This window comes from Schistocerca nitens, chromosome 4 (genome assembly GCF_023898315.1).
Source record: "Schistocerca nitens isolate TAMUIC-IGC-003100 chromosome 4, iqSchNite1.1, whole genome shotgun sequence".
NCBI classification, from domain to species: domain Eukaryota; kingdom Metazoa; phylum Arthropoda; class Insecta; order Orthoptera; family Acrididae; genus Schistocerca; species Schistocerca nitens.
Genome location: NC_064617.1, coordinates 428,170,035 through 428,196,297, shown reverse-complemented (window position 1 = coordinate 428,196,297; position 26,263 = coordinate 428,170,035). Strand labels below are relative to the sequence as shown.

The following is a 26,263-nucleotide window of genomic DNA, read 5'->3' as shown; positions in this document are numbered from 1 at the left end:
CTTTGTTTCAGCTGCTTGCGTTATTGGCTAATCCTTATGTTTCTCGTTACATTCATCTGTTCTTCTTCTTGTCTTTGTCACTGTGTATACACTTTATCAAATGCCACAACACTTTTTTAAAAGCATATTTTAAAACTGAGAGGCAAATACAAGATAAAGAGAGCTATTATTCGTTAATGTATCGACAGTGAAGAGGTAGTGTACTACATTGTTAGAATGAATAGTAGTCAAAAGAAATATACTCTCATAATTCAAAGAAAGTAGAATAATGACAGAAATAACCACGAAACCTGAAATCCGAATTTAAGAAATAGGAGACAGAATCTAAAAGCGTCTCAGGCCGAATCATGATTAGACGTCTGCTATATCATTTGGAGCACCTGCTCTGATCACCAAGGAACTTTTGTTATACACTGAAGCGTCAAAGAAACTGATATAGGCTTGCGTATTCAAATACAGAGCTACGTAAACAGGCAGAAAACGGCGCTGCGGTCGGCAACGCCTATGTAAGACAACAAGTGTCTAGCGCTGCTACATTGGCAGGTTATCAAGAGTGAATTTGAACGTGGTGTTGTAGTCGGTGCACGAGCGATGGGACACAGCTTCTCCGAGGTAGCGATGAAGTGGAGATTTTCCTGTACCACCATTTCACGAGTGTACCGTGCATTTGAGGAATCTGGTAAAACATCAAATCTACAACATCGCTGCGGCCGGAAAGATCCTGCAATAATGCGACCAACGACGACTGAAGAAAATCGTTTAACGTGACAGAAGTGCAACCCTTAAGCAAATTGTTTTCATTTCCGCAATTGTCCGTAGTGTCAGAAAAAAAGCATCATTTCATTGCGCAAGTATCCTAGCAAACAGTGACAAGACATTTCCAGTAATGCTCTCCCATGAGATTCACTTGTTGTGCATCACATATGTCGTGTAACACGTGTATTCACTGAACGTTTTAAGCACTCCTGTGAAGTTAATAGTACGTAGCATGTTTTTTGGCCACATGTAGAACGCCGTCAACAGCCATTTCAGCAATTACTTAGTCACACACACTGTGTATTTGTTATATGGTGCGTAGTAGAATCATAAAGATGTAAATTCTGACTCATCAGTTCACCTTGTAAAAGTCATAACTTTAACGTGTGATAATTGTCTCTTGTTGACGGTGGTAGCGCTATGAACACGCTGCTCTTTGCGGGTTATCTGCTTTTGGTCCCAACGATACATTCTACCTTAACTGTAGTTGTGGTGTCTGCTCTTTCGGACATGTCCGAAGGAACAGACACAAAAATGGTTCAAATGGCTCTGAGCACTATGGGACTTAACATCTATGGTCATCAGTCCCCTAGAACTTAGAACTACTTAAACCTAACTAACCTAAGAACAGCACACAACACCCAGCCATCACGAGGCAGAGAAAATCCCTGACCCCGCCGGGAATCGAACCCGGGAACCCGGGCGTGGGAAGCGAGAACGCTACCGCACGACCACGAGATGCGGGCGAAGGAACAGACACCAAATATATAATTAAGGCGATGATAGCCAATGATCGCTTCAGTACAGAAGCACACCGAGCTCTAACTCTTACGGGAATCGGCGAGATGCCAAGAATATTGAGGCTAATGAGAAGTGGCTCTACATTATAGTGTATGGTGTAAGTTGAGAATTTGGGCCTCACGGCAGGTGTGCTAGAGTAGTCCGTGCGGGTGTGGCAACCACTGTGTCCGGATGGCGCAGCGGTCAGCACCTCTACCTAGTAAGCAAAAGGCCTGGGTTCGAATCCCAGTCCAGCACAAATTTTCAGGTCGCTCCTTTCATATAAATCAGTGGCCGCCGGTAGCTAATGTTTTTAATTAGTTTGTGTCTTCATTCTGATTTTGTTCTCATTGCTGTGCCGACATGCCAGAATAATGGAAATATTTTGAAGTATTTCCCGGTATTGTTGTATAATTTATTTGATGGCGCTGTGTTTCATTTGAACGATATAGGTAAACTCACGTTTGAACAGATATTTGAGCCCCATTCCTCTCGTATGTGAGTCCGATGCCTGAACAAATGACCCGACGCGCAGGGAGATTATGTTTCAACTAGTCAGTGATACTGCGCGGTGGGACTAAATAATACGACACTGACAGTATGAAGAAAGAAGAAGGAAAGATAACTCCTAGAAAGCGCGATAACTGAACGCTGGATGAAGGATGTGGGCGTGACCTCATCGATGAAACTCTGCTGGTATTCGCCTGGTTTAGAGAAATTATGGAAATAAGACAGTGAACACTGCTTTTCCCAAATACACGGTAAATACCGTAATCATTATGCAATTTCAGTTCAGCGACCACTTTAGGCATCCTCGAGAAAGGGCCTTGTATTAAGCTATCAGTCATCATTCAATTGGGAACGGATGTGATGTCCCACAAGCTTCTGTCTTAGGACTCTTACTTGTTCTGTGTATATTAATAATTATTTGTCATAAACCGCCGGCCGGGGTGGCCGAGCGGTTCTAGATGCTACAGTCCGGAACCGTGCGTCCGTTACGGTCGCAGGTTCGAATCCTGCCTCGGGCATGAATGTGTGTGATTTCCTTAGGTTAATTAGGTTTAAGTAGCTCTAAGTTCTAGGGGACTGATGACCTCAGAAGTTAAGTCCCATAGTGCTCAGAGCCATTTGAACCATTTTGTCATAAACCTTGCCAGATATGAAGTTGGTTTCGTTTGTGGTGGATAGAATCACTATGTTGAATATCAAATATAGTTTTAGAAAGAACATTAATGATTGGCGTCTAGCAAATTCCTAGTCACTAAAATTCGAAAATTCACATTGCAAGCAGTTCAAAACTTCTAACAGATTTCCATCCACAATCATTGTAAAACATCATAACAAGCAGATCCCGGTATCCTGACAGACAGGATAAGCTGACACCATCAAATTCTTGGGACTATAGCTAGATAATAAATTAATTCGCGAGAAGCATACCACAAAACCTATCAAACATCTAAAAAATCTTTATCCAGTTTTTGTCAGACACACGTGATATAAAAAAGGCATACTTAGCTTTCTTGAATAATTTAAATGTCATACCGAATGCTGTTTTCGAATAATTCATCAAGCCAAGCAAAAGTATTCAGTATCCACAAATTTGTCACACAAATATGTGCGCATTACGAATTTTTGTTTCCCGACAGCTTTTAGAGTACCGCATTGTCCAGAATATTGTTTAAACCAGTCGCGAACAGTTGTGGCCCAGTCATCCATAATAGTTGCATTGTTTTTGGGGAACATGAAGACCATGAATGGCTGGAAATGGTAGCCGAACACAACCATTTCCGGTCAATGATGGGTCCAGTTTGACCAGAAGACCCAGTCCATTCCATGTAAACACAGCCCACACTAGTATGGAGCCACCACCATCTTGCACAGTGCCTTGTTGACAACTTGGGTCCATGGCTTCAAGGGGTCTGCGCCATACTCGAAACCTACCATCAGCTCTTACCAACTTAAATCGAGACCACGCCACGGTTTTACAGCAGTCTAGGGTACGACCGACATGGTCACAATCTCAGGAGAGACGCTGCAGGCGATGTGCTGTTAGGAAAGGCACTCGCGTCGGTCGTCTTATGCCATAGCGCAACAACGCCATACTTCAAAATGTTCAGATGTGTGTGAAATCTTATGGGACTTAACTGATAAGGTTCAAAATGGTTCAAATGGCTCTGAGCACTATGCGACTTAATTTCTGAGGTCATAAGTCGCCTAGAACTTAGAACTAATTAAACCTAACTAACCTAAGAACATCACACACATCCATGCCCGAGGCAGGATTCGAACCTGCGACCGTAGCGGTCTCGCGGTTCCAAACTGTAGCGCCTAGAGCCGCACGGCCACTCCGGCCGGCAACTGCTAAGGTCATCAGTCCCTAAGCTTACACACTACTTAACCTAAATTATCCTAAGAACAAGCACACACACTCATGCCCGAGGGAGCACTCGAACCTCCGCCGGGACCAGCAGCACAGTCCATGACTGCAGCGCCTGAGACCTCTCGGCTAATCCCACGCGGCCACCATATTTCGCCGCAGTCATCTCATGGATACGTTCGTCGTAAGTCGCACATTGATTTCTACAGTTATTTGACGCAGTGTTACTTGTCTGTTAGCACTGACAACACTAAACAAACGCCGTTGCTCTCGGTTACTAAGTAAAGGCCGTCGGCCGCTGAGTTGTGGTGAGAGGTAATGCCTGAAATTTAGTATTATCGGCACACACTTGATACTGTGGATCACGGAATATTGAATTCCCTAACGATTTCCGAAATAAAATGTCCTATGCATCCAGTTCCAACTACTATTCCACATTCAAAGTCTGTTGGTTCCCGTCGTGCGGCCATAATCACATCGAAAACCTTTTCACCTGAACCTCTGAGTATAAATGAGAGCTGAAACAATGCCCTGCCGTTTCCACTCCTGCGTACGCGATACTACCGCCGTCTGTATATGTGTGTATCACTATCCTATGACTTTTTGTCACCGCAGTGTACAGACAGCTATCGCAGAAAATACTATTATCTGGCAAATTCCATCAAAATTCAGACTTTGATCTGATGATCTGTCGTATGTCTGAAAAGACAAAGGAAGCAGCAGTAGCGAAAATTGCATAGCGTCGGAAGAGGTAGTTCACGCGCGCCTCTTAACCAACCTAAAACCCACTCAAGAACTACTAAAATATGAAGGAAGAGGACAACTGGGTGATAGGGAACGGGGAAATAGTTTTTAATTAACGTTCTTGCTGATCTGACGGAGTGTTAAGTCACTGGGCATGTGGTCACCGGAGGTATGTTCTTAATATCCAACCACACATAGCCATTCGGCAAAGTCGTTTGAGCACAAGCTTGGATTAGGGAAGGATAGGTAAGGAAATAGGCCGTGCCTTTTTAAAGGAACCATCCCAGCATTTCCCTGAAGCGATTTAGGGAAATCACAGAAAACGTAAATCAGGACAGTCGAACGCGGATTTGTACCGTCGTCCTCCCGAATGCGAGTCCAGTGCGCTAACCATTGCACCATCTCGCTCGGTGGGAGCTGTGTGACTATCTGAAATCACTTCAGGTTAATGCAGTGATACTTCCTATGAAAATAGAGAGATTGCTTTTTGTGTAATTATTCAACGAAGCTACTACGCGTTATTTAATAACATTAATACCATAAAAACTTTGACGCTGATTAATACAGTGGTGCATTTCCATTTATTATTTGTCTTCAGCTACTGTGCTTCTTTGGTATACATGTTCGCGTCTAGTCGACGAGGAACATGATACGTCCACTCACTCACACCTGCGTGGGTCCTATTGTCTTCTCCTGCCCACGCAGTTCGGAACAGCTCGTGGCCGCCCTGGTGCCCCTGCGACCTGTCGAGTATGCAACCCGCGTAACCTACGCTGCCGTGTATTATGGAAGGGCGCTCTTGCTTTTGCTGGCAGTGACAATGGAGCTAAACGCTGTGTTTCACGGAGACAATAGCACCAATCTGCGTGCCGCGCACTCATTTTGTCCGATGTATCCCGTAATCTCTTCTCCGCCTTGTCCTCCACATTACTCGAATCAGAGATATTCTGACGCAGAGACTAATGGCACTTTCGGGTGGACTGCAAGGCAACAAATTTCTTAATCTGTCCAGTCCATTACAGCCAAGTGCTTCCTTCGAGATAAAGCCTGGACTAATGTACTGAAGAGCAGACTCGATTTGGTATCTATTTTTGTTCCCCTCCACTTAACACGATTTCTTATCAAACTGTTGCTCTTCATTCGAGATGAGGCAGTCGATAAAAGAAACCAGTTCGGGATGCAGTAAATAACGTTTAATCACCAAATTTGGAAAAATCTCACTAGTGGATAAATTGAACAAAGAAGGCACTACAAAACTAAATAGAGTATACATACTCACTTAGATAATACATTACCAAAAAAGGCAAAATTGTTGCAAAGTCATTGGATAGTGATACACACATATACAGACGGCGGTAGTATCACGTACGCAAGAGTTGAAACTGCAGTGCATTGTTTCAGCTCTCATTTATACTCAGGGGTTCAGGTGAGAAGGTTTTCGATGTGATTATGGCCGCACGACGGGAACCAACAGGCTTTGAATGTGGAATGCTTTATGCACGTGAAACTATTATAACTGGAGGAAGATTTCTACGAAGAACCATATAAGAACAGGAATGTAAAATTCTCAGGAAAATGCTAGGACCAACAAATCTGTAAGAAGAAGAAATCAGAGGAAGTCTATCGATATACAGAACGATACGCAGATACAATTAGTAAACTGCTATTACAACTGCAAGGTGACTTATATAGTACGAATAACTACAGACAAAGAAAATTCTGAAATCAGTAATCGATAAAGAACCAAAACTATCATCTAACAGTAAAGTCCTAGAAGAAAGTGGCAAACATGAAGAAATCTTTAGATATAGCACAACATTACGTATCATGATTAACAGGCATTCGCCGGGAAGCTTGCTTGACAAGTTACTGTATGGACGAAGGACAGAGAAAGAAACATAGTCAACGGTTGTGGAGAGACCGGAAGGAAACAAAGCGCTATGAAAAGTGCACAAGCGCTTCCTATTTGGGCACAGTGAATGAAATGAAAAGTAGTTTCTCTCCGTGACTCCTATATATGAAAGAGGTTTGAAACAGATAACAAAAAAGATGTTAAAATTTCGTAAGTAGAACATTTAAGAGCTTTAAATAAAGATATGGAGAAATAGTAGCCAGAAAGGGAGTAAATTAGAAGTTATGTACAAGCAAAAAATTAGAAGAATGAAGAATATGGAACTGCAAAGAAGCGATCCAAAAAGGACTCCTAATGAAGTCAAGTGAAAGAGAGAGGGGAAAACGGGGGTCATAATAGGCAATAAGTGGTGTAATATGGAAAGCGAAAGAGAAGAAGAAGAATATGACAAGAACGACGACGGCGACGAAGAAGAAGGAGAGCTATAAAGTCGGAAAAAGACATTGGAAGGCACTGGATATGATTACGGTCTCCGACTGCTGAAGACTATGCAGCACATTTATCTCAGAAGTGTCATTGTACAGTAGTTACGCCTTCCCGACGACTCACATTCAAATCTGCAGCGATACGAATAACAGTAGACTTCCAGCCGCCCCCTTAGGTTCAAGATCCATTTCAGATGTTTCTTTGTCCACCTTCCTTGCGCACAACGATGTTGTACTGTTACTATAGACGCCAAACATCAGCCGACACAGCGCGATCTGCAAGATGGAAACCAAGCATCGTCCCCGTGATCCTGATGTCTCCTGATAGTGTGTGTAGGCCTACATTATGAAGCACTATCAAATGATAGAGCACAGCAATCACTCTTTTCGTGGAGATTTCGGCTAATGCGTCATAAAACAGTCGTTGAGTGCACCTACGTTCCTAATGGAAGGTAACCTAATGTAGCACCAGCTTTTTACATTATTAAAAAACTTCTTACTAAGATCGTATAATCCAAACAGTATTACACATTGGGGATAAACCGTCTGACACTGCGCTGTTTTAAACAGACCTGCCTTGAAGTCGGGAGCTTGTAGGCCCCAGTCTCTTCCTGGCAAGACTGATTTAGGTTTTCCCTCAATTACTTTGGGGAAATGTTGCGATACTTCTTACTATAATGCCATGGCCGACTATCTGCTCCACAATTGCCGACTAGATTTGTAACTATGTAAATACCTATATATGACGTGCGTATTTTGTTCTTAAATCGAAATCAGGTGGGGCTATGGGATTATGTACTGGTGGGGGCTGGGGCGGGTTGTTGCTGTCGGTCTGTCTTTCCCTCGATCCCTCCCCTAGCAGATAACTTCCCGACTTCCCCACTTCTGACGTACCTGAGATGTTTACGATGTTAGCAGTAACAAAATACATAAAATGTTTTAAGATAATAATAAACTGTTTAATTACAATACAATATACAAATCTTTTATTATAATAATTTGTCTACATCAGTGCTTAATACATTGCTTTAGAATACCTTCCGAGAAATTGGAATTCAGAGAAATGAAGCATTTGAAAACCTGAGAAGTACATGTTCCACGGAATTAATTTAAGAGCTATGATAGCAACAGATGCTCACATCTTTGAAAAGTTAATGATTTACACAGTATAAATTCGAAGTGTGCGCTCACCATTGTCATCAGTATTTCACCAAGTACAGGTCTACAGACTGTAGTTATGCAGTCAGCCTCGGTAGCCGAGCGGTTCTAGGCACTTCAGTCCGGAACCGCGCGACTGCTACGGTCGCAAGTTCGAATCCTGCCTCGGGCATGGATGTGTGTGATGTCCTTAGGTTAGTTAGGTTTAAGTAGTTCTAAGTTCTAATGACCTCAGATGTTAAGTCCCATAGTGCTCAGAGCCATTTGAACAATTTGTAGTTATGCAGGCCTGTAAATGAAGGTGAATACAGGCCTATCTGTCGTTTCTATTTATGTTCTCGATGCTAGTCTTTGTTTTTTTTTTTTTTGTTCTTAGTGGTAGTTTTTTCCTCTTTCTGTCTTCCCTTACACAAATTTATGTGTTTTGATAGTTCTTCCTGTGGAGACGCGAACCGTTTCGGATTTGTTGTTGATATAATGTACAGCCATGGTCTATGAATGTGCACCATTACCACTCTGGAATGTTGCCGGTCAGGATTCAAATACGTCCAAGTAGACAGGTCATCAGTATGCAGCGGAAAAGTATGCTATATTAAATGTAGCTTGTAGTTTGTAGAATTCCTTGAGATTTTCGAGACTCTTAGTTTTCATGCTACTGCAGGGGATGGATAAAATGTGGAAAGACCGCGAGGAATGCATATTCGAAAATAAATGCAGATGCTAACCAAGTCTGCTGGAGGCGATGCTGCATTTGACCACAAACTAAATCTGTGCAATGTCCTCAAAATGTTACAAGTGTGAGTCGTGGTCAGAACAGCATTCTGTGTCGTTGTGAGTGTATTATGTCTGAGCTAAATGAATCTGAACGTGGGCAAATCGTTAGCGCTCCTGTGGTGGATGCTTCCGCAACCAGGAGGCACCTTACCGAAGACGTATACCGCATACAGTGAAAAATATAATTCGCGAAGTCACAACGCGGAAGAAAGTATGTACTGAGTGATCGTAACAGACGGACATTTGAGAGGATTGTGACGAAAAAGAACAGGACGACAGAACTGAATGTCGCACTCACGAACGGTTCAGTACCAAAACAACACGAAGGGAGCTCCATGAGCTGTGAACTACATGGCGAGCCGGAATTCCAAAACCACTCGCCAGGGATGCAAATGCTCGAAACAGGAAACCGTGGTGCAAAGGCGTAAAACCTGGCTGTGGAGTATTGAAAGAAACTCATTTAGTCGAGTGCGTCTTGTTTGACACTAACTTCCAGTTTAGGTCTGGCGCACTCCATCCCAAGCCTACGATGCAGCCTGTTTGCTGCTCAGAGTGAAACATGGCCGGGTTCAGTGGTGATTTCAGCTGCCATATCGTCGTATTCAGTGGCCTCATGATTACTCTTGCAAGGTCGGATTTTTGCAACGATTATATGACCATTCTGGCTCATCAGATCCAGTATAACGTTTGTACCTCAATAGCGGTGCAGTATTCCAAGACAACAGGCCTCCTACTCGCACAGATCACAGCACCCTGGACTGGTCTTCTGAGCACGAGGATAACTGCTGCAACTCTCCTGTCCACCACAGTCACCAGATCTCATTATTATTGAGCCTTTGTCGTCCATTTTGGAGAGAAGGGTGCGTGATCGCTATTCACCTCGAATGTCATTACCTGAACTGGATATAATTTTGCAGGAAGAATGATGTAAGATTCCCGTGAAAACCATATAGGACCTATATTCAACCATTCCGAGACAACTGGAATATTTCTTAAGCCAACGGGGTTCCTAAACCGTGTAAGACATGGAAATGTATTTTTGGTCCATATTTTTGTCCATCTCCTTTGTATTCTCCGAAAGTTAGATGGGAAATTTGGGTATTGATATACATAGTGGTATAAAAGCTTTTACTGACAAATGTTTTGTGGGGGAGGTAAAGTGGTTAGGACCCCCATGACACTCGCTCCCTCCCGATGTTCCCTCCGTATTTCGCCCCTTCTGTTGTATCCACGCCTGACTGGGATACCACGACAAGAGCAATATCCTCGCAAAAAGCCTTTTTAACCGGTTTCTGACACTGCATATAAATTTTCTCTCAACTTAAGATTTACGGAAAATTTTAACAAAACGGGAATTTTTAACTCTCGTAGGCAAAAGGGCATCATGGATACCCGGCTTCATGCCTATATTTAAAGAAGCTAACTTATTAAATGCGAATAAGAGACTCCCTTTTCATATTATGGTAACGGCCTTGCTGCAGTGGATACACCGGTTCCCGTCAGATTACCGAAGTTAAGCGCTGTCGGGCGTGGCCGACACTTGGGTGGGTGGCCATCCTGGCAGCCATGGGCTGTTGCCATTTTTCGGGGTGCTCTCAGCCTCGTGACGCCAATTGAGGAGCTACTCGACCGAATAGAAGCGCCTCCGGTCACCGAAATCCATCATAACCACCGGGAGAGCGTTGTGCTGACCACGTGCCCCTCCTATCCGCATCCTTAGCTGAGGATGACACGGCGGTTGGATGGTCCCGATGGGCCACTTGTGACCTGAAGACGGAGTGCTGCTATTTTCGTATTATCTTATTACAAATACAATTTGTTTTAAAGTACTTGTTAAGTGGATAAGTTCATGCAGCACTGCCATAGACAATAATCGACCACTGCGGTAGTCCATTAACCGGTACAACTTGACTTTTCCAGAGGTACATACCTTCCGAGACGACAAACATATTTTTCATTGTTGCCAACTACCGTTAACCCAATGGGTACACTTAATCCAAATTCTGACATTATATACAACTATGAAAGTGCTAAAGTTTCGCATAGGCCTACTGTTTACAACTGCTCAGATGATTGACATCTGGAAAACTGTTTTAATACCACGGATGAACATAACACCAGCTGATACAAGAATGTCGATGGTGATAAAAAAAAGAATAAAGCAGCCATGTTGTGGCAAGAAGACAGTTGCCTATTAAAACCGTGTTTCGATCTCTATAATCAAGTCGCACGGACAAACGCTTCAGTGATCAGGATTGGATTTACTTATTTTTTACTCACGGAGAATTATATGTAGCCTTTTCAAGCGTAGCTAAACCCCCTTATATTTTTGCATACCTTAAAGTAAACGAAAAACTACGCCGAAGTATTGTAATACTCCGCAAAGAATTTTGTTCAAAATTTGTTCATGGAAATGTATATAAAAGAATGTGTGATAAATTCATGATCATTGTTTCATGTCGTTCGGTTCATTTTTAGCGTTCCTTCCTTCAATCTGTAAAAAACGGAACAGTTGTAAGATCGCTTTATTGTCCGTCCGTCTATCTGCCTGTCTGGCTGTCCGACTGTTAAGAACCGTTTTTCTCAGTAATGGTAGACGTATCAAGTTCACATTTATGTTACTTATTAAGGTCTATTTCCGTTGTCGATGTAAAAATTTGAAGCTTCTAAGTTAATGCAATCGAAAGGTACAACCATTTATGTTACATATTTTGATACTCGAAAGCACACTAATAAAAACCATGGGATGCTTCCTATTGACCTAGAATCATGAATTAGGCAAGGTTTAACAATACAAATAAAGGAAAAAAATTCTAAATTTGTGGATTTGTAATTATAACATACGAAACAATAGTTTTGTCATTTTTATACGTCTGTTTGTCAGTCTTCTCAGACCCCTTTTTCTCTGTAACGGATTGGCGTATTTTGTTGACACTAAACACATAATACAAGCTATGGTCCCTTGGCAGTGTAAAAAAAAAATTAAGCTTCTAAGTCAATGCACTCAAAAGATTCGGTCATTTTCGTCAGATATTTTGATACTCGCAAACTCGTTCATCAACTTTGCTTTGAGCTAGGATCACGAAGTTCTGCAAGAAGCAAGGTTTCACAGTACAACTAAAGTACACAAGTTAAACTGCAAGTTTTTAAACTGCAATTCATAAAGTGTAGCTTTTACACATGTTTCCGTGTAAATAACAAATGTATTATTAAATAGTGTCTCTCTGCATGTACCGGGTGATCAAAAAGTGAGTATAAATTTGAAAACTGAATAAATCACGGAATAATGTAGATAGAAAGGTACAAATTGATACACTTGCTTGGAATGACATGGGGTTTTATTAGAACCACAAAAATACAAAAGTTCAAAAATGTCCGACAGATGGCGCTTCATCTGATCAGAATAGCAATAATTAGCACATCAAAGTAAGACAAAGCAAACATGATGTTCTTTACAGGAAATGCTCAATATGTCCACCATCATTCCTCAACAATAGCTGTAGTCGAGGAATAATGGTGTGAACAACACTGTAAAGCATGTTCGGAGTTATGGTGAGGCATTGGCGTCGGATGTTGTCTTTCATCATCCCTAGAGATGTCGGTCGATCACGATACACTTGCGACTTCAGGTAACCCCAAAGCCAATAATCGTACGGACTGACGTCTGGGGACCTGGGAGGCCAAGCATGACGAAAGTGGCGGCTGAGCACACGATCATCACCAAACGACGCGTGCGAGAGATCTGTCATGCGTCTAGCAATATGGGGTGTTTTTTTTGTTCTAATTAAACCCCATGTCATTCCAAGCATGTGTGTCAATTTTTACCTCTCTATCTACATTATTCCATGGTTTATTAAGTTTTCAAATTTATACTGACTTTTTGATCACCCGGTATAAACTGAAGTCCTTTGCTCGCTTCTTTTAGTATGACTATGGAAATTCTGATACGGCGTTGGAATTCCCGGAACCAGAGTCTTGCCAGCATCGATATCGATAACAGGCTAACATCTTTGAGATTCTAGATTCCAAGGATGGATGAAAGCAATTAAGTTTGTACGGAACCCTGAGTGAGCGATTGATATTCGCACTTCGCCAGTTTTAAAGATGTTATTTCTTCATTCCCATGATTACGTTTATCCCGATGACTACAGTTATTCCAACTACTGTCATTATTTACAACTGTTAAAGTGTGAAAGCTTCGCGCGGGTCCCCTGGTGTGTATTATTGTTGTGAAGACACAGTGGAGGTGGAAGGCTGCCCAGCGGACGCGAGGCCGGCAGCGGGCGGCCATAAAGCACGTTGTTTACCTCGCGGCGTGGCGTCGAGCTGCCGCTGGCGGGCGTCCACGTCCGCAGTGCAGAGCCACCGCCGCCTGCTTGGCGGTTATTCAACTCCGCTCCCGAGGACGCCACGCAGCCGGACCGGCCCGGGCGGCCGTTGCGAAACTCTGCGCCCGGGCCCAAGGACACACACCTGGCGCCCTGCGGACACTGCAGCGCGGCCCGGCCTGCCGGACGAGCACTCGTCACACAGCGTGAACGACGTACTCGCGTGTCCGTACGTGAGAACTTTTCAGTCGTAGAGAGCTTTTGCCAATAATACGTGTCGTGTAAACAGCGCCGAGAGTCAGCTCGCTGGCAGTGTCTGAGAGGGCAAAGATCTCAGAGTTCTGTGCGAGCTCAGACCTCTCGTCTGGGACAGCAACCTCCAACCTCCATCTCTCCAGTGCTGCTCGCCCTATCTCTCAAGAAAAACTATACCGGCATCGTTGAGAGAGTACTCGGAGAGAGCTGAGCGGCCATATTGCATCCCATATTTGCGCCGTATTTCAGAATTTGTACACTACCGCATCTTAGTAATATATTTTGCCGTACTCATGCATACATTAAATAAAAGTGCCCAAGAATCTGCGCGTTTTGAGCCATAATATGTGGCCGTGGCATGTTTCTGAGTGAAGAAATCGCCCGTTTTACCTCCTAAACGAACACCACGAGCAGTTAGCCAATTTCAAAAGTGCTACATGTAAATAGTGAGTGCTACGTGGCCTAAACATAAAAAATATAAACATATACGGAATTAACAAACAAACAAAAGAATTGTCACTGGAGAGAACCGATGATTTGTAAATAAGAAAATATGAGTGACAAACAAGAACGCTACCCTCTGCGCAACTTCAACACTGCAACGAGTTGCTCTATAAATGTGTACCGTCATTGGCGGGGCAGCTGAAGCAACTGTCGCGATGGATACGCGCTGAAATGAAATTATCATATGGCACTCGAGGCTGGGAGGCCCAACCTGGGGAAGTTCGGCAGTCGAGTCGCAAGTCTTTTCGGGTGACGCCACAGTGGGCTACATACGTGTCCATGATGTGAGAACAACACAACACCCAGTCCCCATGCGGAGAAAAACTCCGAACCGGCCGGGAATCGAACCTAGGCCCGCTACATGGCAGTCAGACGCGCCTACCACTTAGTAGGGCTGTTGATATTTTTTAAAATATCGGGAATCCGATATATCGACATTTAAAAAGTTTCATGATAGGCCCTCGGTATATAATTAGAAGTATCGATCGATTTGTCGACGGAATAAATATAGACGTACCGCCCTACAAAAATATCGGCTGCAAACTACAAATATATTGCCGGTCTTAGAGCTGTATTTTTGAGTATTGATTTATTGTTAGATATTCTGCACATCAACCAGCAAGCAGCCTGCTTATCCCCCTTAAAGCAAGAACTGAAAGGAAGACAATGCAGGTCCAAATTGATAGTTCGATAATTTTCACATCTGTCAACACCTGCTTTCTTTGGGATTGGAATTATTATATTCTTCTTGACGTCTGAGGGAATTTCGCCTGTCTCATACATCTTGCTCACCAGATGGTAGAGTTTTGTCAGTACTGGCTCTCCCAAGGCTGTCAGTAGTTCTAATGGAATGTTGTCTACTCCCGGGGCCTTGTTTCGACTCAGGTCTTTCAGTGCTCTGTCAAACTCTTCACGCAGTATAATATCTCCCATTTCTTCTTCATCTACATCCTCTTCCATTTCCATAATATTGTCCTCAAGTACATCGCCCTTGTATAGACCCTCTATATACTCCTTCCCCCTGTATCTATCTTACCCCTAGTGAGATAAGTCTTTACATCCTTACATTTGTCCTCTAGCCATGCCTGCTTAGCCATTTTGCAATTCCTGTCGATCTCATTTTTGAGACGTTTGTATTCCTTTTTGCCTGCTTCATTTACTGCATTTTTATATTTTCTCCTTTCATCAATTAAATTCAATATTTCTTCTGTTACCCAAGGATTTCTACTAGCCCTCGTCTTTTTACCTACTTGATCCTCTGCTGCCTTCACTACTTCATCCCTCAGAACTACCCATTCTTCTTCTACTGTATTTCTTTCCCCCATTTCTGTCAATTTTTCCCTTATGCTGTCCCTGAAACTCTGTACAACCTCTGGTTTAGTCAGTTTATCCAGGTCCCATCTCCTTAAATTCCCACCTTTTTGCAATTTCTTCAGTTTTAATCTACAGTTCATAACCAACACATTGTGGTCAGAGTCCACATCTGCCCCTGGAAATGTCCTACAATTTAAAACCTGGTTCCTAAATCTCTGTCTTACCATTATATAATCTATCTGATACCGTTTAGTATCTCCAGGATTCTTCCATGTATACAACCTTCTTTTATGATTCTTGAACCAAGTGTTAGCTATGATTAAATTATGCTCTGTGGAAAATTCTAACAGACGGCTTCCTTTTTCTTTTCTTAGCCCTAATCCATATTCACCTACTATGTTTCCTTCTCTCCATTTTCCTATTGTCGAATTCCAGTCACCCATGACTATGAAATTTTCGTCCCCCTTCACTACCTGAATAATTTCTTTTATCTCATCGTACATTTCTTCAATTTCTTCGTCATCTGCAGAGCCAGTTGGCATATAAACTTGTACTACTGTAGCTGGCATGGGCCTCGTGTTTATCTTGGCCACTATAATACGTTCACTATGCTGTTTGTAGTAGCTTACCCGCACTCCTACTTTTTTTATTCATTATTAAACCTACTCCTGCATTACCCCTATTTGATTTTGTATTTATGACCCTGTATTCACCTGACCAGAAGTCTTGTTCCTCCTGCCACCGAACTTCACTAATTCCCAGTATATCTAACTTTAACCTATCGATTTCCCTTTTTAAATTTTCTAACCTTCCTGCCCGGTTAAGGGATCTGACATTCCACGCTCCGATCCGTAGAATGACAGTTTTCTTTCTCCTGATAACGACGTCCTCTTGAGTAGTCCCCACCCGTAGATCCGAATGGGGGACTGTTTTCCCTCCGGAATATTTTACCGAAGAGGACACCATCATGATTTAACCATACAGTAAAGCTGCATGCCCTCGGGAAAAATTACGGCAGTAGTTTCCCCTTGCTTTCAGCCATTCGCAGTACCACAACAGCAAGGCCGTTTTGGTTAGTGTAACAAGGCCAGATCAGTCAATGATGCAGACTGTTGCCCCTGCAACTACTGAAAAGGCTGCTGCCACTCTTCAGGAACCACACCTTTGTCTGGCCTCTCAACAGATACCCCTCCGTTGTGGTTGCACTACGGTACGGCTATCTGAATCGTTGAGGCACGCAAGCCTCCCTACCAACGGCAAGGTCCATGGTTCATGGGGGGAGGATAAAAAAAGTAAGTAAACTTTATTATTTTAAAACTAACCGCCGTAACTGTGGACGGTCAATGCCTTCATGAAAAAATGTTTACCCTTGCTGTCTCCTGTCTGCAACTATCTTCAGAGCTATAACACATGGAGGAAGCGTAGCCTAAGAATATTATGTACAATCAGGTACATTACAAAAACACTGTACAAAAGCTGAGCAAAAATAATGGTGAGGCAATTCTAAAAGTAAAAGAGGACATTTGTCAAATCCATTTAACAGCGTAGTACAAAATATATTTATGCTTATAAAAAACACATCATTCAAAACGTGAAAAGGCGTTGAATAAGCCTTGGAAAGCATTATTAGCTTTAGTCACGCAATAACAGGCATTCGTGAATGCCAAAACAGTAACAGTATGTAGTTTAAAAATATCACTGTGAGCAAGCCAGGTTGTACACCATAATCTCGCAGGATGACGGTAATGTAAGAAAATGTCGAATTGCACGAGTAAAACTTGGATCAAAAACCCATTAATAGCTATAAATTTCAAAATCTGTAGGACCGGTACACAGAATTTAACTTTTGAACCCGTTGAATGCTTTACGCATTACTGTCCTAAGATTCCTGCAAATAGGATGCAGTGATGCATATGACCGCAACAGGAAAACATGGTGCGGAAAGCCATACAACCTAGACTACGGAGCTGTGGGACGAAAGTCGTCCGGTCGGATGAGCCTTGTTGCAGACTGTTTCCAACTTCTGGCCAAGTTTACGTCCCAAAAGTGAAACATAGCGGAGATTCGGTCATGATTTTGGCAGCCATATCGTGGTATGCCATGGGCCCCATGATTACTTTTTAATGTCACATTATTTCCAAGGATTATGTGACAAGTTTGGCTTATCAAGTCCATCCCACGGCACAATATTTGTTCCCCAATGGTGATACTGTTTTCCAATATGACAAGGCCCCTGTTCACATCTCGCATAGTCCAGGACTGGTTTTGTGAGCAGGAGGATGTATTGTCACATTTCCCCTGGCCACTAAACCCATCAATTCTCAATATTATTGAGCCTTTGTGGTCTATTTTAGGGAGAAGGGTGCGGGTTCGGTACACATCTCCATCATCGTTACCTGACTTGCCATTACAGTAAGAGAGTGGTATAAGATTCAGAACCTGTATTTATCAATTCCAAGACCACTGTTCTGAATGCCAAGTGTTTTCCTACGTCGTGTTAGGCGTCTTAATGTGTTGCCTCGTTTATGTTTCTATATTTTTGTCCAATCCCTGTACATTGGTGCTAACTGAATCTGATATATCTACAGCTTGTGCAACTAGCGTCCATCTGTGGCACTTTTCAGTGCTGCCGATACTGTGAAAAGGGTGTAATCGGTGGAGATAGCGTCATCTTCAGGTTCGACATTATTTGTTACTTAGAACGCGACTGCACGTGTTTCCTACTTGCGCTGTGAGGACTGCAGTCTGATAAAGTACCCTGCATTGCGCACTGTAAAGTGATTTGCGGAGCGTGCATGTGGACGTAGATGTAGGTGTAGGCTGGTCTCGTGGACGAGCTGCATTCAGATAACAGACAGGAATTGCTGCTTGGGTGCACGAATAAAATCCGGTTGGACGCGCACGGGAAAATTAAGTCGAAGGTTTACTGCACTAAAGGCGCCTTCACGCACGATTGGAGACCTCCTGACGACTCTGCTTTAGCTAGGAGAGACGTTACAACAAGCGATGCTTAAAATCCGATCCTCGCTGTGTGAACTCGTTGTGCATCCTGTGTTGTCAGGTCGCTCCCTGGACATAAATACTGCATCTACATGTATACTTCGCAACGTAGCTTACGGGGTGTGGTGTAAGGACTTCTGTTATAAGTGCAATTTCCCCTACTCCTTGTTCCGTTCGCGAGTGGAACCAACGTCGGTAAGCGTCCGTACGATCTCTAATGTCTCGTTTTGACTCATCGTGGCCGTTTAGCTAGAAGAGTGGTAGTAATATGTCACTCTGCTCTTAATAGTATAAACACAGTATTTGAACAGTAAATCCTTTCTGCGATACACCACGCCTGCCTTGTAGGGTATTCCACTGGACTTCGTTGATCGTCTCCGTAATACATTCGCCCGCTTTCTAAACGATCGCGTGACGAAACTCATCACTCTTTGTTTGGTCTTTCCTTCGTCTCTATTAATTCAGCATGGCAAGGGTCCCAGATGGAAGTGAAATACTAAAGCATTGGTCGAAGGAGTGCTTTGAAAGCCACCACTTTCGTGAACAAATGACGTATAATTTTTCCCACTTAATCTGAGCCTGGTATATGCTTTTATTGTAACTAGTTTTATGTTGTCAACTTAATATAGCACTGGATGATTACGACTAGACGTATTACGATTGTTGTTGTTTCTGACCCATCACCGACAGTGTAATCGAATAATAACGAATCATCGGCCCCCTTCTCCCCGCCACCAAGGTTTTGTGTGATTCGGGTTCGTGTACCAAGCGTTAATCCTCTGCAGGTCTTCCTACCATTCACAACAGTTTCCTTGCATAGCAACTTTCAAATTTACAAAAGGATCAACCACTTATAGCCTCCCGGCGTTTCCGACTCTACTCACGAATATTCTACTCACGAAGCCATTTATATATATAGTAATCAGAAATGGTCCTATATCATTCTTTTGGCTATTTCAGAGTTTAGTCTCGTCAAGAATATACACGGTCCTGTCACATTAATGTGACTACCACCCATACTCGACGTCAACGTCAATAACCACTCACGGACGGCAGGTGGCAGCACCTGTAGTGCACGGTAAATAAAGCGTGTCGGGGGACACAGAAAGCAGTGTTGTCGTTCTCGAAATGCGGAAACGGGTTTATCCGATGTCCAAAAGGGCATGATCATTGATTTTCAGGCCAAGGGTGGAGGCACTTTCGAAACGGTGCATGGCAAAATGGCGCTATCCAAAAACGGCACCGAGATGACTGTGGTTCACCAAGGGGCATAGATGACAGGGTGAACGACGGCTGCAGGTATGTGTACGGGCGAATAGACGTGCAACTGTTGAGCATCTGACTGTTCAGATGGACCAAGGGACTACCGGTAGTGTCTCCTCAACGACCGTTCAGCGAGCATTGCTGTCCATGGGCCTCCGCTGCAGCCGCCTTGTTCATGCACCAATGCTGGCTGCTGTTCATCGGCGACGAAGGCTGAATTCTCACGCCAGTGCCACAACTGGACGTCCTCTGAATGGCGACTGGTGGCCTTTCATATGAGGTACGTTTTATAGTCCATCTGATAGATGGCCGTTAAGGTGTACGGTGCGAAACGTCTGAAAGCAAATACCCTGCAATAATCGTCCGAAGGCTCCAAGCCGGAGGAGGGAGCGATATGGTGTGCGACATGCTTTCGTGGTGTTACCTGGGTGATGTCATTCTGGAAGGCACAATGGATCAACAGAAGTATGCATCTATCCTTGTAGATTATGTCCACCCCAACATGTAGGTTGTTTTTTGTCGCCACGACAGCATCTACCAGCAAGACAATGCTACGTATCACACAGTTAAGAATTTACCACTAGGATGGTTTATCGTACCCCGCTGGGCACCAAACTCCCCGGATTTAAACCAAGTCTAGAACCTGTGGGACCACCTCAATCGCGCTGTTTGCGCTTTGGGTCCTCAACCGAGAAACCTAGCGCAGATGGCCATGGTGCTGGAGTCAGCATTTCCCCACATCCCTATCGGTACCTTCCAGAACTTCGTTCACTCTTGCTGCACGTCTCGCAACGGTTCGCTATGCAAAAAGTGGTTATTGAAGCTTTTGACTGGGTGGTCACATTAAAGTGACTGGGCCACATATTCAAAAACCTGATCTGATACTAGTAAGCTCGTATTTTTTTTGACTAAGCGACGCCGAAAAACTATATCAAGCGCCTTCCTGAAGCCAAGCAAGACAGCATTAACTTCGGCACCACTGTCTACGGCAATTCGGATCTCAAGAACGAACAGAGCGAGATGAGTTTCTCGAGACCTCTGTTCGCGAAAGCCATGTTAAATACTACAGAGAAGATTTTCTTTCTCTATGAAAATGAGTGTAAAATATCTTAGAAGAGACTGACGTCAGCGATTTATAAGCGTAATTATGTGCAACTGTAAGATGACCGTATCTGCAATTGGTAATAACCTGCACTCTTTATAATCACTTGGTACCCTTCGTTGCTGCAAGGCCACGCGATAAGCTATTTATAAACGGACAGCAACTTCGCTCTAATAATCTTTGCAGTTGATCGAAATATATATGAGACGCTATGTGGGTGAAGCCTGTAGCCCTAAGACCGCTCCCCTCGAATCATTCGGACCTCCAACTTATCTTTCTCCAGCAATAGAAGGCGCAACAGCAAAGAACGCTTGAAGGCCAATCGGGGGCGTCACAGGTCGCATTGACGCTGTTTTGGCCACCAGAGGGGGACGCCCTCACCCTGTAAGTGCCAACGACGCGACCGCCCATGTCCTGATACCCGTTCACAGTCTCGTCCCAAAATGTTGCCAGAATGGCTGCTAGCGCACATATTTTCGAAGTGCCTCTTGCTACATGAAACTCTAACATTACGTGAGTGTGCTGCATGTAAATATTTTATTGAGCGATGGATTCCAGTGTTCTGTATCGATACAAGTAGGAAGACCTGGCACTGCCAATAATAGCATACTAACAATACTGTCCTCAGTATCACTGTGGCAGCCAACCATAGTTGATACATAATTTGTAACAGCGATTACAAAAAAAATGGTTCAAACGGCTCTGAACACTATGGGACTTAACTTCTGAGGTCATCAGTCCCCTTGAACTTAGAACTACTTAAACCTAACTAACCTAAGGACATCACACACATCCATGCCCGAAGCAGGATTCGAACCTGCGACCGGAGCGGTCGCGCGGTTCCAGACTGTAGCGCCTAGAACCGCTCGGCCACTCCGGCCGGCAGCGATTACAATTATCGAGCGTGTCATAACGGTACTTGCGATTTAGATTACATGAAAAATTTACGATATTGTTACCTCCGTGTGTCACTTCTTTTTATAAATGCCCGCGATAGGTACACAGCAAACGTATAGTGTTTTTTATTTATTTATTTTTGCGTATGTAATCACACCGGTCCATATGTGAACCTGGGAGAAGAGTATTAGAAGTATTTGCATGGTTCTGTCTTATCCATCTCAAGATGTGAATTTTGTTTTTGAATTTCGTAGATGAATTACTTTAATAGTATATTTTCGTGAATACGTTATTTACGTGTATAGATGTTATGCATAGGTATTGTGGCTGCGCTTCTTAAGGTTGGTGGGATTTGGTACACTCTCCGCACACAACACTAAAAACCGCCATGGGAAAGTTTACACGTAGTACTAACTCAGTAGCAAATAGTTTTCCAGCAGTCCAGTTTAAATCAAATGAGTAAGCTATCGAAACACAAGATACCGGAAATTTCAACGTAATAGAAATAAGTATTCAGTGACACGTCAAAAGTATTTTGTTATTCTCCTGGTTGCTATACATAATACCAGAAAATGATCACATGATTGAAACCAGAAGTTACAAAGCTTTATTTATCAGCTGCTCTTGACGGTCTGAAATGACTTTTTTTAAAAGGTTTATTATACGTATTGGCATTATATGTCGTACAGGTAGTCGGTTAAGTATAAGCAAAGACAAGAGGCTAGGGATTTATGGTACTAGCAAGGAAAATACTGACCTCTACCACATCAAAATTTGGCAACATACGGTGTAGAAGAACTGGAAGAACTTTCTCATAGAAACAAGACTACACAAGGTGACAGAGTCAGATGATTACAGGCGAAGAAAGCTTTCACTATCGAAGAAGCTCTATTTATTTAAGAAAAAAACTGATTTCCAGGAAAAATTGCTGAAATTGTACGCCGGGAAGCGAATGTTTTACGGACGTTGGACGTAGAAAATTGGAATCCTGACAAAAAGTGACTGCAGGCATCCGATATTCGGTTCACTAAAATAATGCTAAAAAAAATAGGCAGTGCGAAATGTACTCCTTCTAGATAGTGTGGACGAAAGGAATATGTGGAGAATCCTTACCAAGAGAAGAATCAGTCTCATGCAATGTGATAAGGCATCCAGTAATAGTTAATTTATACTAGTGGTTTAAAACCGAAAATTAGGTAGTATGTAGAGATGAAAAGACTAACACGAGTAAGGAAGAGGGAGGAATCTAATCAGACGAAACACTAAAAACATCACACTTTACATGGGTTTCTTAGATCAATATTAATCCCACTCGTTTCCGATTTCTAGCAACATCGTAGGCGAGCGTGGTAAAGCAAGTAATCAAGTGTTTCTGAAGGCATAAATCAGAGTACAGAAATCAGTTATTCATTGTCAGTTCGAGAGTAAACAGAAAGGTATAGCTAACTTAGGGATTGCCCCATCACTACATTGGAGCTCCTTGTCGTGATGATACCAGAATCGCGTCTGCTCAGAAAGATGCAGGTGCAGGTAGCTGCTCCGTTGTCGCATAGAGATGTGGGCTATTGTACTCAGTGCGTACAGCATAGTGAAGGAGATGCAGTACGGTGTGCTGTCGGTGCTCCTTTCACACTAGCAACCGTTAGGCGCGGAAGATATTGTGCGAACTCTTCGAAGAACGGCCAGCGACAGAGCGTTCAACTCTGCAGGCGGCAGCACCCTCGCCCGATTTTACGCTTCAGGCGAATCGAGGCACGGCAGCCCAATAGAGAAACGGCCTCTCGAAAAAGGCGACGTGTCGGAAGAAATGGGGCATTCAAGAAGGCTGACGAGAAACGCGCTGCAGGATATAGTTGCTGGCAACGGCTGAACGTGAACCATTGCAACGTTCTTCTGCGTGGAAACTTCGCTGGTCTCATTACTTTTAATTCCATTGAGGTTAAATCTCATTTTTTTTAAAAATAATATGACTTTCTAATTGTCTTGCTGGTTTGATTTTGTAATTTCATCAGTTTTATCCAGACTAAAATTAAATACTCACATGTATTCTCTCCTTTCTGCTCATCTACTTCATCCGATTTCCATGAGACGCCTCGTGGTTTTCATGACAGAAATTATGCAATGCCTGTTCACTGCCGGTAGCTGAGTGGTTAGCGCGACAGAATGTCATTCCTAAGGGCCCGGGTTCGATTTCCGGTTGGGTCGGAGGTTCAAATGGCTCTGAGCACTATGGGACTCAACATCTTAGGTCATAAGTCCCCTAGAACTTAGAACTACTTAAACCTAACTAACCTAAGGACATCACACACACCCATGCCCGAGGCAGGATTCGAACCTGCGACCGTAGCAGTCCCGCGGTTCCGGACTGCAGCGCCAGAACCGCTAGACCACCGCGGCCGGCTTGGGTCGGAGGTTTTCTCCGCTCAGGGACTGGGTGTTGTGTTGTCCTAATCATCATTATTTCATCCCCATTGACGCGCAAGTCGCCGAAGTGGCGTCAAATCGACAGACTTGCACCAGGCGAACGGTCCACCCGCGGGAGGCCCTAGTCACACGACACTTTTTAAAATGTAATGCCTACATTTTTTTGTGATAACATTTTTCGTCGCTATTCGTTTTGCATAATCATACAACAAAATAATGCACTGATTAAACAGAAGCGATCTGTAGCTTATTTCATGGTCAGAAATGTTTATTTTGCAAAGATACCCCACAGTAAATTCATCAATTTTATTTTATGTGAAAGCGATTTCTCGTTAATTATATATCGACCAGTGTCCATATTCGAGATCATTTATACGCGCTAGTGTGGCTAGTTCGACTCCTGGCATGGAACGTGTACTCGTTGCCGGTAAGAGACCAGTGAGAGGTCGGTCACCCTTAAGTCTTTGTCCATTGTAGTGAATTAGTCCCAAATTTCTTCTTAACACGAAGTGCAGGAATGTGGAGCTGCTGATGGTGGTCGGATTTCATCCTCCTATCATTCTGCATTCATCCATAATAACACAAACAGTGGACTGTAAAAGCATTTGTCACAGTTACCCACACGTTACCGATACAGACTTAATATTTCACGGGCAGAGCCGAGGAATTCAACGCGTAATGTCACAGACAGTTTGAGGCATTGGCACACAATTTTTATTTCTCAGTTTATTATACATGTCAGTTTATTATACATGTCAGTTTATTGTACATGTCAGTTTATTGTACATGTCAGTAAATGAGCAAATGACGAATGTAACGATTAGTGCCACCTGTTAGTGGTGTGTGGAAGTATTTTTGGTTTTGTATTGCCCATGCAAGTCTGAAATTTTATTATTTTTCGATGATAGGTTTCTTTGTTTTGTTAGAAGTTTAAATGCTGTGCAAATAGAAGGTATACTATGAAAGACAATATTCCCTTATGTATATCGGAGAGATACCTATATGAAAGGGAAACGATACTTCTTGCTGAGGACTTGGCCGACAATGTCTGAACGGCAATTGGGTGTAATGGTGGTCCATAGTAGAAGAGATGTAACTCGATATAAATAAATTGGTACTATTGGAATGCAATCATTTTGGGTCTTAGTTCGCATCATTATGAAACAGTAAAAAATAAAATACAGACGTTTCGATCGTCTTTGCTGCAGACTCTTCAGGGCGACTAACAGGTGGATTCTGGTGATGACCTTACGCTATATACTGTTGTATTTTGGTGTCAGATGGTTACCGACGTCAGGTACGGAGATGCCATGGGGAATTTTGAAGTAAGGTAAGCTGTAGAAAATCGGCAGCTTGTACTCAGGGGTAGCGTTTTCCTGTCGCGAGGCGTTGGTGTCGCACGGCATTTCTCAGCTGGCCGCTTGCATATATCCGCGTACACGACGGTCCAATGGACTGAGATCGCGGACAGCTAGGCTGTCGGTAACTTGTAGCCATCCTCACTGTCCATTCTGTTAGGTCGTTAAAGTATTTCTATATCCTCTCTTATTTTTTGCTGCTGCGTGCCTGCTGCCGGATAAGCACACGAGGTTCTTCAAAATGAATAGACCGGCCACAGTCCTGGTGGTGTTCAGCTATTGCTGATTTGTTGTGATGCCTCTGTCGCACGTAGCGTTCTCGCTCCGACACGAAAATCCTAATCGGTCTCCTCGTTTCAGTAACGTAGAATTCTCCACATTCACATCGCAGTACGTAAAAGCCTGCAGGATGGAGAGCACCTATGGAATCTTTCGTCGGCCTCAATAGATCTCGGATCTCGCGGCCTCATGTGCTTGCTCAGCAGCCGTGGATGCAGCAGCGAAAAATAAAGAGTTGCTATCGAAATAATTAAACACCCTAAAGACATGAGCAGGGAGAATGGCTACAACTTACCGACGGCCTGGCAGACTGCAATCACAATACAGTAGCTCCACATGACCCGGTTTCAACAGCATCAACGAATGGCTACAACAGAAATGCGTTGCGGCACCAATGTCTAAACAATATCCCTGTGCACAAGCTGTCGATTCGCTATTGTCTACCAGACACCTGACAGAGTGGAACAGGCGGTTCAGCTGCCCCTCCATAGTAATCTTTCCTTTCAACTGTAAAGTGGCGTTCCAGTATGTGGCATCGATAGTCATCTGACAGCCGAAATAAGACTATGTAGGATAAGACCATCATCAGAATGCAGCAGTTAATCACCCTGAA

The 26,263-nt window shown here is 43.3% G+C and overlaps 1 protein-coding gene across 1 annotated transcript in view; it reads right to left on the bottom strand.

Annotated features, from left to right (window-relative positions):
* Positions 1–26,263, bottom strand: part of LOC126252355 (uncharacterized) — a 265,551-nt gene that overhangs the window by 149,826 nt on the left and 89,462 nt on the right. Inside the window, exon 2 of the mRNA XM_049953246.1 lies at positions 13,194–13,433. Within this exon, the coding sequence (XP_049809203.1) occupies positions 13,194–13,433 (240 nt within the window). The remainder of the gene's footprint in view (positions 1–13,193; positions 13,434–26,263) is intronic.